Here is an 18,505-nt window from a genome sequence, read left to right as displayed (position 1 = left end):
CCGGCGCTTTTCAATTACGCGAATCTAGATCACGAAGCTGTTAGCGAATTAAGCGGGCTTGAGAGAGCGGACTATGCGGGCCGGAGCGCGAGATGGAGGAAAGAGGGAAATAACGATCGTGCCGACGCGATGAGAGATCGTGCCGGGGGTAGCAGACTCGCGGGTATACGAAGCCAGCGAGCAGGCGGCAGGAACGGTGCCATGGAGCGCGGAGGCGAGAAAAACCGGAAACCGTCGATTTATCCGATAAACTCGCCCTGATTCCCTCTCTCTCTCTCCCGCCGCGGCGCACGTTGCGTTGCCAATTTCGGCGTGCGAACGGACTCGGGGACTCTCGCGGGCCCCGTTTCACCAGCCCCCGCGGCAATCGCTCACGACCCCCTCCTCGGGGGGGGAGGGGGGGAGGGGAAGATCGGAGATCGGAGGGAGACTCACGGCGCACGAGGAGGAGGATCGACCCGGCACTCCGAGGCGACTATGACAGACAAAAAATGAGGTGTCTAATCCTGACCCTCGGCCTCCTGGTTTCGGGTGAGTCGTAACAAATCGCGCGACCGGTCGTCGATCACCCCCCGGACGCCGGCCAGAAATCACCGTGTGTCCCGCTGACGGGCCGCGAACCGCGCCGCAGCGCGGAAACGGCGTTCCGCGTTTAGCCAAATAACGCGGCCGTAAACATTCAACAGCCGCGGGAACAAGCGCGAAACGTTAAGTACATTAGCGCGACCGCGAAACATTATATAAATATCCGCTAACGCGATTTCGTCAATTTTGTCACGCAAACGAAATCGTTTCCGCTCATTAGCCGCCGTGTATTAACCAACTCCATTCGTGCAATTTGCGTTGGCCCGAAAAAAAACGTGCGAAGAATTCTCTCCGCTTTTATCAGCTCCACTTTTTCCGCGAGCGCACCCTCTTTTTCTCCCTTTCTCCCTCTCTCTCTCTCTCCCTCTCCCTCTCTCTCCCTCCTTCTCTTTTTGCGCGCAGTTTCGTGATAATCCCGAGAAGAATGATACGTCGGAAGCTTCAAGATTCGAAATTCGTACGTCGTTAGCTTCGCCCGAGAGATGTATCGCGTTTAACGACGAGTAAGCGCATCGCCGCGGCGAAATTAACGCCGGGGAGCGATCGATAAATTCCGTGAAATGACCGCTTTATTTTCTAATAACTGCGACGATGTATTGAAAAATTTCCTCCCTTTGGCACGAAAGCGCGCGCTCTCCTCGTACGAATGGCCGTTCACCCGACAAACGGTCCTTGACCGTTGCGCCCGCCGTACGATCGCTCCGGCGTGCGTTTTCGATTATATGCGCGCGATGCGGCAGAATTAGATTTACGATTGTAGCGCGGGGGCTTTAACCATCCCTCTTCTTTTCAGAGCGGCTTAATGACATTTACGCGGGGCACGTACGATTCCGGGCGGCGTTGTAACCGTCTTTTTACCGTCTCGCGATGCGCGCGGAATATTATCATTCGCCCCCGGTGAGGCGCCGCGGCCGCGCGATGTAATATCGTGTACCCGGCCCGACGGTATATTACAGTGGGTTTAGTTAGCTCCCAAACTTAGTCTTAACTTCGTAATAACTTAGTATTAACATTAGCCTTGTCCAAAATACGGGTTTATGCAGCAATTAACCCGAAAGTCCTGTGTACCGCGGTCTAACGAGACGAGATATAATATCGCGACGTTAACGGCACGCTACTGTTAATAAAAGGGCGATCCAGGCCGCTGGCGCGAGCCGCGATCTTCTGTACCGCGTGCGTCGCGGCGAGTAGACTTTTTCGGGTCTTTTTCACCCCGCCCCTTCCTCCTTTGGCCAGCGCGACAACTCGCATTTTTCCTCGCTAGATATCTATCCGCCCCAAATGTCCGTTCGTTTTGCCTCGTTGCTGGAGACGAGAAGGAAAAAAAAAGCGAAAAGGTTACGTGTCAATTGACTCGTATTCTCGTCCAATTTATACTTTTCCACGGGTTTACATTAGTAAAAAGGAGGACTGGGAAATTCTATTTCCATCGCTTCAATGGCTTTAATGATTTTGGCCTTTAGCTTAACTTGACCCTTACTGTTCGCTCGACGGTAAGCGGCGCCATGGAGGCCGCTATATTGAATTTTTACTCTTTAAACAGAAATTTTATCGACCAACGGCGAGCGCCGTTTAATTAACACGCATTCGCGCAAAAATATTTATATGCACTCTTGTTTTTTTTTCCTATTTTTGTTTGGTTTTTTCGCCGGCCAGTAGCGTGTAAAGAATTAACAATTTTGGAAATTTGAAAAAATAAAACATGATACGTTTTTATTCAATTTCTCTCTATTAGCAAATAGATAAATATTTATTGTGCCTGGGCGGGACTGGACGGGGTAAAATTGGAAGCGTCTGCAAATAAGAGAATTATAAAATTAATGAAAAATTGCGCGTGCCACGAGACAATTTTTCGCACTCGGTGCGGGATCGCAAATCGATCGAGCGCGCGCGAGAATCGAGTTCGCGGGTGCCGAGATTCACTTTGAGAGGTAAGATTTTTCTCAAGACCGCTAATAGAACTAGGTTGAAATATTCTTCGGGTCGGTGTAAACGTTCTTAAGGCGCATCTAACATTGATAGTTTTTGCCCCCCCGGCTTAAGGTTAAATTAGGATTGCGCTTTAAGGGACCGCGGGAGCGAATAAACGTGCAATTAGCAGTTCCCTACCGCTGCTGCTGCTACAAAATGGATTGAATTTATACAACAGCGCGATAAGGAACCAAGCGAAGAAATTAAATCCACTGTACATTCTTGTAAAAGTGACTGGAGAGCATAAAGGAAATAGCCGAGGGGCGGAAATTCTGATATGTATTTTAACGTGGGTTATGCGGGGCCGCGCAAATCCCACGGAAGCGCGGGAAGGTAAATATTTACTCGCGCAACTACCTGCATCCCTTTAAAGTTGCCCTTTTGGAACCGCATTTATTTTTAACGCGCGATTTTCTGACGACGACGGCGATCTTATCGGATCCGAAAGACCGCGTCGCCGGGTGTCGCGAAGCGGAATTTTCCCCCGCTGCGCAAGAAAGCGCCCGCCATCCCGTTATATTCCGTTTCTTATGTACGTGCAATATCGTTTGTTGCATATAAAAAGTCCTCTCCCGCGCGTTATTACATATTTTCGCTATTAATGGAGGCTCGGGGATGTCCCCAAGTTGGCGTTCGCGCACAAACGGCCGCGCGCGCACGTATATATTTACGAAAACGTCCGACCGAAGTTACGAACTTTCCCGTGTGAACGACGAACGATTCACAACGCCGGAGAACTTGATAAACGGGTAATGGAGAGTTCGCGCTGTGTGTCGATTTACGATACGGCTATTTTATGGCTATTTATGAATCTAATACGAGGACATTATGTCGCCGGCTATGTTGAATTGGCACACAATTGTATTTACGGACAAATGTTGGATGCACGCGATATCCAGCGTTTCGTGTGAACGCGCGCTAATTCCGCTGAAAAATAAATACGCGTTTGTCAATCATTCGAGGTGCGTGCGAAAAATATTTTCTTAAATTCTAAAGGGAATAAAATTTCCCGCGGTGTCGCGGAAAATTCAAGGAGGGAATTTTTTACCGAGGGAACGGAGCTACGCGGGAAAACTTGAAGTACGAAGCGTGGCAGACAGCGTGTTCTCTGGATAGAAAGAATAAATCTTTTTATGGAAATTTGAATGCGAAATAATTTTCTCGAAGGGGAAAACGAGATAAAACCAAATTGATTATAAAACATCGCGATGAAGAAACCAGAAGTTCCTGAATTATGCAAATGAAAGGTTTTGCGCGATTTAAATCTCAGAGACGCAAACAGCTAGTGAAACATTATTCGTCGCGCGACTTGAGTTTATTTCGAAAAGGATTTCAACTTTTTTTCTCTCCCCCCCCCGACCCTTTATCTCGGGTATTGAATATTGAAGTTTGAGACATTGTGGCGGAGATAGCAACCTCCGACGTGTTCGCCAGGACGAGATCGAATCTTTAACAAGGAGTAACGTCGGCAGAAATGATGCCCAGATTTGCCGCTAATTGCTGATACTGAAAGATTCTATAAAGAAAAAAATGGGTAGACAAAGAAACTTGGCGAACATACGATTCTCGAATGCACCATTTTTCTGACGTTGGCCGTGGAAAGTAGATACTTTCAATCGAACGTTCTCTACCCGATATAAATTGTTCCCCTTCCAGTCCTTAAGAAGGATGTCCTCATTTTTTTTTAACAGCCACGATCTTGCAGGTTCTGCCTTCCCTTTGGTCGCAAGGAAAGACCTTCCGTTACAAAAATTCCCCCGGCAATAGCGCCGAGAAGTCATAAGAGAGATATTGAATAAAAAAGCGAGATTCCACCTTTATATTATTATGTTATTTTACGACTGTATTTCACTTGAAAATGTACTCGCCGGAGGAGAGCCGGAGTGGTTAATTAAATTTGTCAGCGGTTTTTACAGGACGATCATCGTACGATCTCTGAAGGATTTATAAAAACTTATTCAGTGATATGCAAAACTGTTATGCAAAACGCGGATAATTTGTACGTCCGCGCTACGTGCGCAACGTGTGTTTAATTTTATGTTATTCCGCAACAGAGAGCGGGCAATAAGAATTAAACGATACCCGTTAACCCGGGAATAATACGACTTTTTTTTTCCTACGACCTAAACTACTTGGCGGGATGTACTTTCATAAATCATTGTTATTTATCACGCACCGCGTATAACGACGCGGGGGCGATACGAAAATTCACGGGAGCGTCGGGAAAAAAAGGGGGTATATTTAAAGAAGGTCTGAAAAATAAGGGCGCCTTTTGGAACGTTTACCCGGGGGAATTGTCTTTCTCACTTTCCGGGGGGGTTTTTTTTTTTTCTTTCCCACCGCCGGAGAGCATTACAGAGACACGGCATAATATCCCGGCCCCGAAGTTAATTCGCCTAATTGACTGGAAAACGAAACTTTTTTTATCGGTAATTCCGACGCGCTCGAACGGAACGGCGATAATATATCTTCCCCGATCTTCTCGAGCGGTGTAAATTACATGCCGCGCGACCGTTGCCGCGTTAAAAGGATTCCGCCCGGTCCCGATACAAGCGTTGTATTTGGTTAAAGTGCGAGGACCTACCCGCTGCACGGCCGATCACAGGACACACGAGAGCCGTGCATCGGAGCCGCTCGATCGAGGGCCGTACTTTGATGTCTCGGCCTCTCGCAACGTGACAGCCCTCGTCGGGAAAACGACGACACTGCACTGCCGAGTACGGAATTTAGGCGACCGAACGGTAAGTGTTTCGGGAGTGTCTCGCCGCTGCGAGAGAAGCGTGGTTCTTTTTTTATTTTACCTTCGCAGAAAATATTACGCGATATCGATGGATTAGAGTCTCCGATATCGAGTACGATTAAATAGATGGAAGTTATTTCAATTAAAGTATACGACTTGATCGTCGGAATCAATGCTACCTTCTCCGGATTAAACTCCGCGAAAGAGAGATTAAGATGGAAGAGATGTAGCGTAATAGTATTCTATTATATCCCAATAACGACCGAACTGCCGTTTTATAAAGCCAATATAGGTTTATATTCTAATAACGTTATCCCGCTTATTATAATAACCAATAAAGTTTAATATAATACGATTTTAGTAATATCGACGAAGAACACAAGTAAGTAACGGTAAAGAGAGCCGTTGTTCAAGTTTATTTTAAGCTCTTTACGAGGAAATTTGAATGAAGTTTGAGAAAATATCCCTCTAGCGCGCTGAAATAGGTCCATTCGATATCGAAGACATTTTAGCCTCGTAATATGCATTGTAGCTTGCGAGTGCCACTTTTATCTCCGGTATATCGCGCGAAATCGGCTGTCAGTGCTAAAAATATTTCTCGCTGGCGATACTCCTGCGCCGGAAACTTTTTACCAGAAATGGATCGACTCAAAATAACACCGGCTTCAGAGAGCTTTTATTAAAAGCCTGTCTATTAGGTGACGCAACTTATTTCTCGCGCGTGTATTGTGACTGATACCCGTCGAGAATTCTCAAACTCTTTAAGGCGATTTTACGCGACTGTTTGGTACCAAAGTATACCAGGGTGTACACTCGGCGTCGTGAAGAAAGACGCTAGAGATACCCAATAGGAGAATCTATTTCGATACGCCCGCCTAGTGAGAGGAAGGTCCAGGTTCACCCTGGACTGAGGTGATATTTTTCGCAATAGATTTAAAAATATGAAATATTTTCACACCAACACCAACCTGTCACGGTTCTTTATCCCTTCGCATTTGTGTTTATCACATTTACGAATTTTATTAATTTGTTAAAATTTTTTTTAATAATAAAATGGATTTTTCCACCGGAATATATTCAACTTGACGGCTATTTTCAGGTGTAAAAACATTCCGCGACGCCAAGAGTACAGTGGGAATCACGCGAATTTGTGTACAACATCGACGCATTTTTACATTTTGCGTGTATAACACACGTGGAAAATGTACACGTGTTTTACCTGTGCCTGAATTCATATGGGCAGGTATCAGAGTGATTCCTAGTGTACGCTCTGGTGCACTTTAGTACACGTACCAAACAATCGCTAAAAATCGCCTTTAGGCCCAGTTACACAGTGGCTGGTTAGCTTAACTGGTTGTTAACTAGCCACTGTGAAACTGGGCCTTAGAGTGCAATATTAGGTTGTTGCATATCGAATGGCCGTTTTTGAAATGAAACTTTCACCAATTGCTTTCAAACGCCGAGTCACTGTTGAATAGCGGACGCCTAGTTGTTCCGCAATATCTCTAACAGTTCGACGTCCATCGGATTCCACCGAAACCCTTAGCACGTCGTTGTCTATGGCCGTATCTCGGTGACCACGAGGCTCATTTTCAAACCAGCGCCGAGGGGGAAACCGCTGAGGGCATTGTGGTGTACAGATTTGCGGCATTACTGGGCATTACTAGGCATTTTTGGGGCATTAGCTGGGGCATTGTAAAGATAAAATAAGATAAAATAAGATCAAACAAGACAAATAAGATAGTAAAATAAAGTAATGCCCACTGGGCATTGGTGTACAAGATTTTGGTCAGCGGTTTCCCCCTCGACCCATAGTTCGTTCACTAGTGCTTTCTCCAAATGCCGTGATATTTCTGGTTCCTTTTGCTGCATTATGTCCAAGTTTAAACTCGTAAAAAAATTATCCGTATTTGGCTCCTATTCATCATTTCAAGTTGGCTGGTCATAAAAACGTCGACAGTGATCAATAAAAAACTGAAATACGGGTTTTGAAGATCAGGGTTGTCACTTTAATTCGACATGTAACGACTGTCTCGTTCTGCACGTTTTTTTACGTGTTAAAACGTCACTAATGTTAACAATCTGCGAAAACGGCCATTTCGTGTGCAACAGCCTAATAAAATACGCGCGCGAGACGATTCGAATTGCCGCGGCGGATAAATATGTATACGCGCGTGTTATCTGCGACATCGCGGTGCCATTTGCAGAAGAAGTTTATGAATAAATTACGAAGAAAGTAGTCGGGGGGGAAAGCGCGTGGCTATCGACGCCGCGAAACTTATACAAGCTGCGAAACGCGATTAGTCGCAAACTTGACTCCGACGCAGTTCCGCATCCCTGTTCCGCGACGTTTTTCGCCGCGCGTATAATAAAGTTGGCCCATCACGAGACACTTATATAAAGAACACCGCGAGGATTGGACAAGACTCGCAGTACCTCGTCCTTTTTCGCTCCGCGTCCAACTCGCGCGCCAGTACGCCCGGGAGGGATTTCAACAAAAAAGTCCGCGTCCCCCGTCGCATCTTTCGCGTCTGAGTTTTTGCTCGCCCGCTGCTACGTCTCTCTATTTCGTTAACACCGTTTTTTGTATTTTACCGGCGCAATCTGTCTCTTTGCCGCGTCCATGCGTACGTAGTTGAATTACGTTTTCACAGAGCAATGTAAATTTTACGCGTTTCGGCCTCGCACGAGGAGGCCCTTTAATTTTAATGGGAAACCCGTTATTCCAAATGACGAATTAATATGTGGATCGTATCGCGGAAATTCGACATGTAGAGCCGAATCTGGGGAAGAAAAATATCAGTTTTTTTTATGGCAAAATGTGCACCTATATTTTGTGTGTTTTTTTACAAAACATAATACGTTTTCCACGTTCCTATAAAATTACATTAATTTCAGCGAGAGAAATTTTATTAGCGTAAGCAAAAGAACGTAATGCGAGAATGTTCGTGCTTGAAATTGTTTGTGGGGTGGAAAAAAAGAGCTACGTGTTCCCCGCGTCACACAGTGCTCTCGATGTCGGCGTAACATTTGGCTATTATTCGACAAGACTAATACCTTCGTCCATTATTGCGCGCATCATTGTTATTGTATGTCGCGGCAGGTCGGTTAATACATCAGAGAGGTACGCGCCCGGTGTACGTGCGCTATCGGAAAAATTGTGCACTTACGGGCACTGTCATATTGGAAGTCGACGCACGTATTGACGTTTTCAAAATGGAATTTCGCGGGCTTAAGACTCTTCGTTCGTGACTTTTCGCGCGCGCGCGCTTAGCCAATTGTACACGGTAATCACGGCGGTGAAAAGGAACCGTGGATGCGAGAGGGAAGTTGGGATTTTCCGATGGCCGGCCCAAGTATTCGAAAGCGCGCAAGTTTGACGTAAATTGATAAATCGATGTTTCCACTTTAGCCCGTAAGCATATTCCGCTCGCGGAGCCGGCGCGTACCATATACACAAACGCTCCTCCCGTGTCTCGCGCAATCGCGGGAGATTTCTAATGTTGCTGCGCGCGGGAGGATAAATATAGGTCGACAAGCGCGCGAGCAAATTCGTGTTATTGAGGCGGGACGACAAAGGGCGCTAAACTATTTTAATTACAGACGGTATAAGCTAAACTATGCGGTATGATTGCCTCGCCCCGTATCCATATCCAAAAGTAACACAAACGCACTTGGTACGCTTCTATTTGCTCTCGCGACCGGCGGCGTTTAAAAAGCAGATTGAACGTCGTTTTGTTTACCTTCGGGGCTTTCGAACGGGGTTCGAAACGAAGGAGGGGGGGAGGGGTCGGGTTGGACGGTAACAGATGGGTTTCGAAAAGCTTTTCAAACAAAGCGTCTATTACCGTCATTTCGTCGAACTCCCTTGCATTTGTAAAATTTAATTAACGGTCGTAAAATGTAACAATTCAGGCCGGATTCGTGCACTAATGATTATTTAATCGCGCCCTTCTCGACGCGGCCGGCGGACCTTCGGCAAATGATGTCTCGACTTTGCCGCGCGTAGGCGCGCTTGCCGCAGAGCCACGGGCGAAAACGTTACTTTCGGATATTTCCATTCTCTCTATCAAAGCTAAAATCGAACATGCGCTTTTCATTAGCACCAGATCGTAACCGCGCGTCATATGAACAAAAGCCACGTCACGGTTCTTCTGCCCGCGCCTTTTCCCCCTTTTCACATCAGCCTCGGTACGCCGAGCACGCGTGCAAAACTCAATGAAGCCGTTTTTATGGGAGAATACGCATTTTTGTCCTACGTGTTCGGCATTTCACATCCCCGCTAATATAATATCGCTCAAACGCACGCCGCGTTTATGTAAATCAATCACGTCGATCCATTTCTACGCGGCGCGGAACATAAGACACGGATCTGTCGAATGTTATCGATGAACAAAAAATAGAACGGGGAAAAAAGAGAAATATTGAAAAAAAAAACTGAATTACATATCGAGATCGGGGGATTGAAATGAATACGCAATTTTCGCGATTCGGAACGGTTTTGCGCGCTATGGGGGGAAAAAAAAGAGAGCGAAACACTATCCGTTATCAGATGGACGCGGGGATCATTTTTACACGTCCGCGGTATCGAAATCCGCTTAAATTATACGGGGCGCAATCCCTCGATCGAAGCTGCGGACTCGGCAGATCCGGCGGACACGGCGGGTCCGCCGCGCGCGCGGAAGGCGGACATCTGCGGACGCGCGGAGTGGATGTCGCGACGTGTCTCCCTTCTTGTTCTTTTTTTTCCAGGTGTCGTGGGTGAGACACAGGGATATCCATCTTCTCACCGTGGGCGTGGAGACGTACACGTCCGACCAGAGATTCGTCGCGTCGCATTTTCCTCACACGGAGGACTGGACGCTACAAGTGAAATACCCTCAACGACGAGATTCCGGCACATACGAGTGTCAAGTGTCCACGACGCCGCCCATAGGTCATTCCATGCACCTCTCCGTCGTCGGTTAGTGCCGCTTCCGCTTCCCGCGTCACCCCCCTTTCTTCTCGTTTTTCCGCGCGGCCGTGGGCAGCCACCCCGGGTGGGCCGCGCGGGCGCTGATTTCGCCGCCGCGCGGAAATTCACGGGCCATATCTATTTGCCGGCGGAAGCTTAATGTGCGCCGCACGTGCATCGCGATACACCCACGGCATTTGCCGCGCGACGCGACGGGCCCGTTGATTTATCGCGCGACTTAATTCACGTCGAGTGGCTCAATGGGGGCCACACGCGGCCCCAAGCACGGTGTAAAGATACAAGGTGAGGCAAAATCCGGTGGACGCGCAGTGCCGAACAATCAGAAGTGGCCCTAACTACCGAATCGACCAATCAGAAATTTGCCCTGACCTTCGAATTGCAAATCATTGCGGTTGAATGCAGGAAGAACCCGTGAACAATTTGCCCCAACAATTGGCTAAATGCGCAGTGTTTCACCTTGTATCTTTACACCATGGCCCCAAGTGTTTCGCCGCCGCGTTTCCGCACGCGCGTCGCGCTTTATCGGCGAGCCGACCCGGAAGAATCCAATTATCAGATGGACACGCTCGAGAGGCGTACGTTTTATGAAATCGGGACGTCGACTTTCCTCCTGTCTTTAAGATTTTTGACCGGTCCCGTGGCAGTTGGCACGCCGAGATCCCCCACAGACGGACTGCAATCTCCGCGAACTTGGCGAATTATAAATTTCCGTCATTATGCATGCTCGCTCATTCCGCGGATAGCGACTTTAATCAGCTTCGTGACTCCGAACTTAATATTAACTTGATATTAATAATCTGGCGTTAATATCAGTCCCCTACCACCCCGAAATTTATGTAGAAATTCATTTGGCGGTTTTCAATACTATGTCGAAACTATCTCAGATAAAAGTGGATTGTTATATACCGCGATAAACTTGCTTTCGCTGGTTGCAGCGTTTAGCGATAAAAAAGTAGAGCGGGAAACGAAATAATAATAATAATTCGAAATAATTCATTGAGGCGTAGAGACCTTTTCAGATTTTTCAGTTGTTCAGTAATGCATTAATGATTCGTTTCGTTAATATTTACGGTTTATTACCGTTTGATATTTATATTTGTTGTCCTGCATGACCGATAATATCGGGTGTTTCTAAATGCAGTCATGACAAACGCGAGAAGCAAACAAATACCAAACGTAATGTGCTTAATGCAATTATAGTTCGTTATTATTCGCAAATTATTAATATTGCTTTTTCAATTTATTTTCTTTTAATCTTTACGATCGATCATTGTTAAAAACGATATCACTATTTTTTCATTTTTTTTCTTAAATTAAATACTATAGCGAAAAAAAATATAATTACTAAAGAAAGTAGAAAATAAATTGAATCAGAAATTAATTAACAAGTATGCGCAGTATGTGTAATTCCATAATTCTTGTCGCTTACATTTCCGTTTGAATCCACTGCTAACTTTCATCAGCTTATTATTCCAGTTCTACTTTAGAGAAAAAAATGTTACAAAGAAAACAAAGGTTAATAGTTGATCCGATAACAAATTTAATTGCAGGTATTAAATTCTTTATGAATATTCAATATCCTTTTTAGCCTGAATTAACATTTCCCTTTGTGATTTTTGTGAAGTTCGCATTTGCCAAATTACAATTTTCTCTAATTACGAAATTTCACGAAAATTTAAAATTTAAAATCCTTGTGACATAATTATTCGCGAACAAAGATAAATATAAAATCTCTTTTATAAATCGCTGTTGCGGCGCCCCGAAATAAAATTAATCTATTAAAAAGGATAAATGTCAATTGAATGTCACCGAAGTGTCACAAATATAAATTTCCGCGCAGAATGTCGATAGGGGATTTTTTATTCGCCAACACAAACTGTATTAATATTAATTCAATTAATATTAAATTTCCGCGTGAGATAAAGATCGGATTTTTTCCCGTGGTCGGATAACGTAATTTTTAAATAAATACTTTGATGTTATATACAATATATCCTGTCGTTACCATCCACAGAGCCCGTGACGATGATCGTCGGGGAACCGGAAATGTACATAAACAAGGATAGCACCATGAACTTGACCTGCGTCGTGCGGCATAGTCCCGAGCCACCCTTGACCATTTATTGGACACACGACCGAGAGGTACGTTGTCACCCAACGCGACTTACTTGACGAAAATGAGAGTGAGGGGGGTCCGGTGAATTCATTTTCAATCGTCATTTCTAACTAGGACGGAAAAAGGCGGTAACTTAAATCCGCCGTGCTCCCCGCGCTGCCATAATTCTTCGCCCTCTTGCCATTCGTACGCTCACACTCGATCTACTCTGTCTTCACTCTATCATGCGACCCTTCTTAAGCAAGTTTTTAAATCTAAGATTCTAAGTTTGTCGAGAAGAGAGACGGAGACCGACAGACAGAGAGCGAGAGGGTAAGAGAGGAGGGAAAACTTTTAATTTTAATATTACCTGTTCGGAGCGTTTCTCCTTGTTGAATTTTTAAATGTACGAACGCCGCGGAAACTCCGTCTCATTTCTCAACTTCAAAATCTATCTCTCCTACCCTGCTTTCCTTCTCTTTCCCTTTGCCGCGTAAAGTTTTTCTAGTGTGCCTTGCCGACCCTGGTCGCATTATACAACACCCATTTCCACGACTGTGTTTCCCTGTCTCTGTACCTCGCGGGCTTCTCTACTTAGGTCTTATATTCTTACTTTCGAACTCCACCGACAGTTCATCGCATTAACTCCCTCGCCGTCCTCGCGGTATCCTCCCGTTTCGTAATGTTCCTCGCCAATATCGCACGCCGTACCTTCGTTTCTCGTTATTACCCATTCTCAGTTCACTCCATCAATATTTCCTCGCAATTCGCAGCGCAGTTCTCTCAGATAAATGTGCACCGTCTAATTTAATTGTCACAGTTTGTTGCACCCACTCCCTTATTCAGTTCTTAACGTATCGTTCATCGCGACTCGTTTATCATTATTCATTCCGTAATGCACGTAACTTATTCACGTTACTTATTTAAGTTACTTATATTACGAAACGATGAACACAAGGCGCGATGAACGGTGCATTACCAAGTGAATAAGAAACTCGCGCAATAAATAGATAGCCAGTTAATAATCACCAGGCAGCACAGAGAATCCAAGAGGCGGTCTTTTTAAATTCGCGAATTGTAAAATGAATTATTTTTCCACCCCATTTCCGTTCTAAGAACATTCGTGAGAGTTCGATAAGAATTCGCTTCTATGTCACCAATTCTTTTCCGGGTATAAAAGGAATTCTTTTTATATCCCACAAGAATTCTCTGTAAGAGTTCATTTTGACTTGCATGGATTATGCTGATTCGTCAAGAATTGTAAAAAGTGAATCTTTTTTCAGTCTATAACAATCACCTGTGCTCTTTGAGCAAGCGATATAGGTAACTTATTCGAGTTACCGATGTCACTGTTGTTTATTAAAACAGGGAACTTGTGGTCAACCCAACTGGCACGTTCCTTTGTTTAGCAAATACAACGTTTCGACCCTATTTTGGGGTCCTTTTCAGGTTATACCGCAAATCGACAAACATACGAAATGAAATAATACATTAGTTATCAAGTAAAACGGAGGGAAGTAAATTAACAAACCCAAGTGAGTCGACGTTGTCCATAAGACAGAGTCACATTATAAACATTCAACAGCAACTTATTGACGCCAGTCGAGAAATTGAGAGTTAAAATAAGTGTGGAAACGACCCTACTGGCACTTCTTTACTGTATTATAAATATCTAAATTTTTAGCCAAGTCCTTTAAGATATAAATCAATTTGAACCGTAAAAGCCATTTAGGGCCTGGCACAGGTGGAGGTGGCCAATTAAATTACTAAGTGAATCCATATACTGTCTTTCCAACCTGCCCTGCGCGCCCTTAAATACCGGGCATATAACACAGGTTTCCGTTAGGTGGAATCATTGTCGTCAGTGAATCGTTCGAATCTCGGCTGAGGTGATATTTTTTAATTCAAGACCCTTAAATACAAGAATTGACTATAAGCAAAATTCGCTATTGATATCATTTCTATGTTCGTTAATACGGGTCTGTAGGTGTCGTTTACTTTGTCCAGCATAAGAAGCTTCACAATTATCGCATTTAACACAGCAGGTAGTTATTTATCTACAATAAATTTGTAGACTCACGTTTTCCTCCCCTCTCGACGGCTCTCGTCGTTTCGTAGCGGGCGGATCTCTTCTCCTTCCTTTCGTCCTGTCTCCTACTCTTGCCCCCCTCATTTGAAGATTTCTTTTCGCAATCCGATTTCTGCAACCCTCGTACGCGGGCCCCGAGTCCTTTTCCGTTTCTTCTGTCACTTTATTTCTTAGTCTATCTCCCAGAATTTGACTTTCCTCCTTTCCGAACCCATCTGTTCCGTCGTCCTCGATCCCGTAAGCTTCCGCGTCGCGCACGCGGAGGAGGGGGAGGAGGGGATTTCCCTACGTGTACTTGTTCCGTCTCATCATTCGCTTTCTATCCCGTCCCGGCGCTATTGCATCCGTTGCTAGCCAATCCTGCCCCGATATCCCGAACCCCCGGGTGAAAAATTTGACGTGCAGTATTTCCTGCTGGCCCCATATTTCCCGTCTGTCTCGTCGCACACGCATTCCTTTCCATCCCTACTGACCTAGTTAACCCCGCCGTTCGCAGGGAGAATTATGCATGTTGAGATACGCGGTGTGTAACATAAATATCGGTAAACGCGCAATCACGCCACCGCCGTCTCGTCGATACAATTGATTTCGGGCATCTGACCTCTCTATTAACTTTGTCACGCGCAATTGCACGATGTTTACCGTCGCGATATACGTTGCACGCGCTGCCAACAAAATTAAGATACGCCCGTATAAATGCCGAGTGCACCGAAGTCTTTGCTACGCGCGGAGAAATAAAATTGCCGGGTCCACGGTGACCCGCGGAAACGGCAGTTGTGGTCGACTCTGAGTTTTCACTCGCAGCAACGCTCCCCATCGACCCGAGCACTCAGTATTATCCGCACTGTAATCCGCTTTGTGTATCCTCATTATAAAAAGGTTTACATAAGATCGCTATTAATTCAACAGAGTTACATCGCAGAAAAAAAGCTCGGTTTGGATTAGCATTTGCCTTCCAAATGCATCGTCCATAGCAAACATTTCAGTTCGAAAATATCATGCCGGGGTTTATCAGATCGCAAAGATTCCGCGGACACGCAGAGATTATTTTCAACTAAATCAAACGCGTCGCATGACTTAGTCCTCCCAAGAGGAGATTAGATTCATCAATATTTTTCGCAAACGACGAGTATAGTCCTAAGAAGTTAAAGAAAAGGGGGCATTGCGTTACGAAACGTGAAAATAAATACGGTACGCAGGAGGAGCACAAAAACGCGGGCTTTAATGCCGATTAATGAGCATTACCACCAATTTGATGATTTGGATTTTCAGAATTTTAGACATTTTGTGGCCCGCCGACAGCATTTAGCCGTCGTGCCATTGTTGCATTGGAATGTGCTGACGGCATGCGGCCGTAGTAGCGGCATGTAAACGCTGATGCATGTTGGATCGGCTTATGAAACGAGAATATGTTAATATTATCTGTTGAACGCTAAAACTTTAATTAAACAAGGGTTTAATGGAAGCCAAATGCGTTTTCGCTTTTGGGAGTCGCGGAAAAATTGGCAAAAGCGAGATGCTGTTGAAAAAAATGCTTCCTCAGTCTGACTAAACAAAAATGGGACGCGCGTAGGTAATGACATTCAAAATGTCGCGTCCGCGTGTATACGCGTGTACATACGCGGGCGGAACAGCAGAAATGCATGGCAGAAATAATTATTTAAACAGTTATTAATTCCGTTGATATCGAAACTTAATTAAACGCGGGGAGCCTTTCATAATTGATTTTTCGTTTTGATTCAGAAAAAGCTCGCGTATGTGCGTGATTTGTGTGGCAAAGGTGAATGCAAATAAAATATTTTGCTTTCATGTACAAACTAAAAGCAAATGTCATATTTTTCGTTTTCGGTCTCCGGAATGCATACGCGATCTTTGAAATTTTTACGTGAAACCTCGCTAGACGGAATTTTTGATACTCGAAATCGTTGTGGAGATATTCGCGCGTGATATTACATTTTCCGCGGATCCGAATACGTACGTGAATCGCTATTTGTTTAATATGGAAGGCGCAAGTTGCGATCTATTGTAGGCTCTCGATAAATATGCATTACGTGAATATATGACGTTGCGGATAATAACGGCGGGATTCGTTGCGAAATGTAATAAGCGCGGCATGATTCAATCAAAATCCATTTCTGGGCGGACGTGAGGAGAATAAAAAGCGATCCCTTAAATTTAAGAGGCGGAATAAATGAGCGATGTGGACGGGAGTTAAAATTAAAACAGACAGAATATAAGCGCAGATAAGGAAATTCCCATATACCGTGACGCGAAACTGCACGGGAAAGAAAATAATATACAAAAAGACCCCGACATTTAATATAAAACAGACGAGTTGCCCCGTGGTGCAGTTGTATTTTTGGATTTATAGTACTTCTCGGCCGCGCGCGTCTCTCACTCACTCGAAAAGTTTTTGAAATCCATTCTGCAGCAGAGTGACACACGATTCGTTTATTTTGCAAGTTCAGCTGTAAGTTCAGCTTTGAAACATTATGAGTTTCAACGGAAACACGGACATAAACTGATAACTGCTGTATCGGTTTCACCAAAGTTTTCAAAACTGGATTCCCACCAGTTTACAAACCGGGAAACGCGATCGAGCCGGGGCTATGGGAGAGAGAGCTGCCGGTTCTTTTTTTTTTCAAATCCGCGCGTACAGTAGACGTGTACGTCCGAAATACGTAAACGCGATAAACACGCGCCGCCGGGCGTGCGCGACGGAAAAAGACGCGCTTATTTAAATAAATTAATAGCGAGGAGATTTCTCAACGAAACTTACTATTTACTGCGACAGCCGGAATGAATTTCCACCAAGCTTCCCGGGACAAAGACGGAACTAAAGATTTATCTCCCGCGTTCGCGTCCAGGACGACGGGGAGATAGAGGGGGGGGGGAGAGAAAAAATTCAGCTTCACTTTATTACGGCAACTTTGTTGTCCCTCTGCGCGGAGCGTCAGGCCGATCACCGGTGTGTTCGCGCGCTCGCGTAGGCTCCTTTTTCACCCGGCGGAGGATTAATTAATCATCCAATTAATTGATCCTTTCGCTCGGTTTGTCGAGCACTATTGTATAAGCGTTACAGGAAGAGATTTAATTAGAATAACACTTTTTTTCCCCCCCCCCCCTCCCGGGACCTGCACGTGACAGGTGATCAATTATGACAGCGCGAGAGGCGGGGTATCGGTTATCACGGAGAAGGGCGAGATAACGACGTCATACCTTTTAATTCAACGTGCTCAACCGGCGGACAGCGGACAATACACCTGCCATCCCAGTAACGCTAACACAAAGACAGTCTTAGTTCATGTACTTAATGGTATGTATACTTATTAATCTTATAACGCACCTGCTGCTACGCCGCCGTACCGTCTGTACGGGGCGGCTTAATGGCCACCTAATGACGATCTTTATGCGCTATTCAGCCCCGATTATCCGGCGTATCGCGAGAAAATAAATATATTACCGTGGGCGAGAGGGAGAGCGCGGAGGGGGGGAAAAAAAGTGGGGTATTAATCCTTTCCGCTTTGCAGGGGAACATCCAGCCGCGATGCAGCACGGCGGCCAGCTCAGATTAGCCAATTTACCTTTTGTAATGATCTCGACGACGCTTTTGACCTTCCTGAATCACCCGTATTAGACGTAGCGCCGGACCATTGTGAAACGTTAGCCGGGTACGTTTCTTGCGACCGATTTCTTTCGCACCTGACCGTTTGAGTTTCCTCGAGAGGAGGATCTTATCTACCGCCGAACGCTCCACGCAACTCGTATGAATATAAACGATCGACGAAATAAACTGCACAAGCTCGAGAGTCTTTCCACGCGATAACGTGATTTATATTGTACACTTGTTGTTCGAATGCGTTGTTATCGAAGGCTGTTACTGTCGTCGTTCGCCCATGATTTATTGTTGTTAAAAAGATTGTTTAATGGGAGACAGCCTTTATATGAGTAACGCATAAGTCCTCGTAATCAAACTAGCCTTTATACCTTGCGAGAATTATTGGATATTCTTTATGGACTGTAAACGTCGCCTACGTATTGTCTACGTTC

General features: G+C 45.2%; 2 protein-coding genes across 3 annotated transcripts in view; one reads left to right on the top strand and one right to left on the bottom strand.

Moving 5' to 3' along the window:
• Positions 1 to 18,505, bottom strand: part of LOC105565124 (CDK-activating kinase assembly factor MAT1) — a 30,828-nt gene that overhangs the window by 10,144 nt on the left and 2,179 nt on the right. Inside the window, exon 1 of one of the 2 annotated variants that reach the window (XM_012018062.1) lies at positions 18,040 to 18,108. The exons of the other annotated variant lie outside the window; for it this stretch is intronic. The gene's annotated coding sequence lies outside the window, so the exon portion shown is untranslated. Of the gene's footprint in view, positions 1 to 18,039; positions 18,109 to 18,505 lie in introns of those variants that run through there. 2 annotated transcript variants of the gene reach the window in all.
• On the top strand, positions 435 to 18,183 carry LOC105565125 (neurotrimin-like). The gene is made up of 6 exons (XM_012018064.1): positions 435 to 531; positions 5,128 to 5,297; positions 10,049 to 10,259; positions 12,286 to 12,413; positions 17,603 to 17,771; positions 17,986 to 18,183. The coding sequence occupies exons 1-6, from the start codon at positions 492 to 494 to the stop codon at positions 18,090 to 18,092; spliced, it is 825 nt and encodes a 274-aa protein (XP_011873454.1). The 5' UTR covers positions 435 to 491; the 3' UTR covers positions 18,093 to 18,183.

This window comes from Vollenhovia emeryi, unplaced genomic scaffold, assembly GCF_000949405.1.
Source record: "Vollenhovia emeryi isolate VEMERY1.0 unplaced genomic scaffold, V.emery_V1.0 DF939155.1, whole genome shotgun sequence".
Lineage (NCBI taxonomy): Eukaryota > Metazoa > Arthropoda > Insecta > Hymenoptera > Formicidae > Vollenhovia > Vollenhovia emeryi.
The sequence above is the reverse complement of the archived record's forward strand: the minus strand, read 5'-3'. Positions and strand labels throughout refer to the sequence as shown.

Excerpts from the sequence above, each read along its gene's own strand:
- LOC105565125 (XM_012018064.1), top strand. The coding sequence starts at position 492 with ATGAGGTGTCTAATCCTGACCCTCGGCCTCCTGGTTTCGG. Across the intron at positions 10,260-12,285 it reads CATGCACCTCTCCGTCGTCG|AGCCCGTGACGATGATCGTC; the intron begins GTTAGTGCCGCT and ends TACCATCCACAG. Across the intron at positions 12,414-17,602 it reads ATTGGACACACGACCGAGAG|GTGATCAATTATGACAGCGC; the intron begins GTACGTTGTCAC and ends TGCACGTGACAG.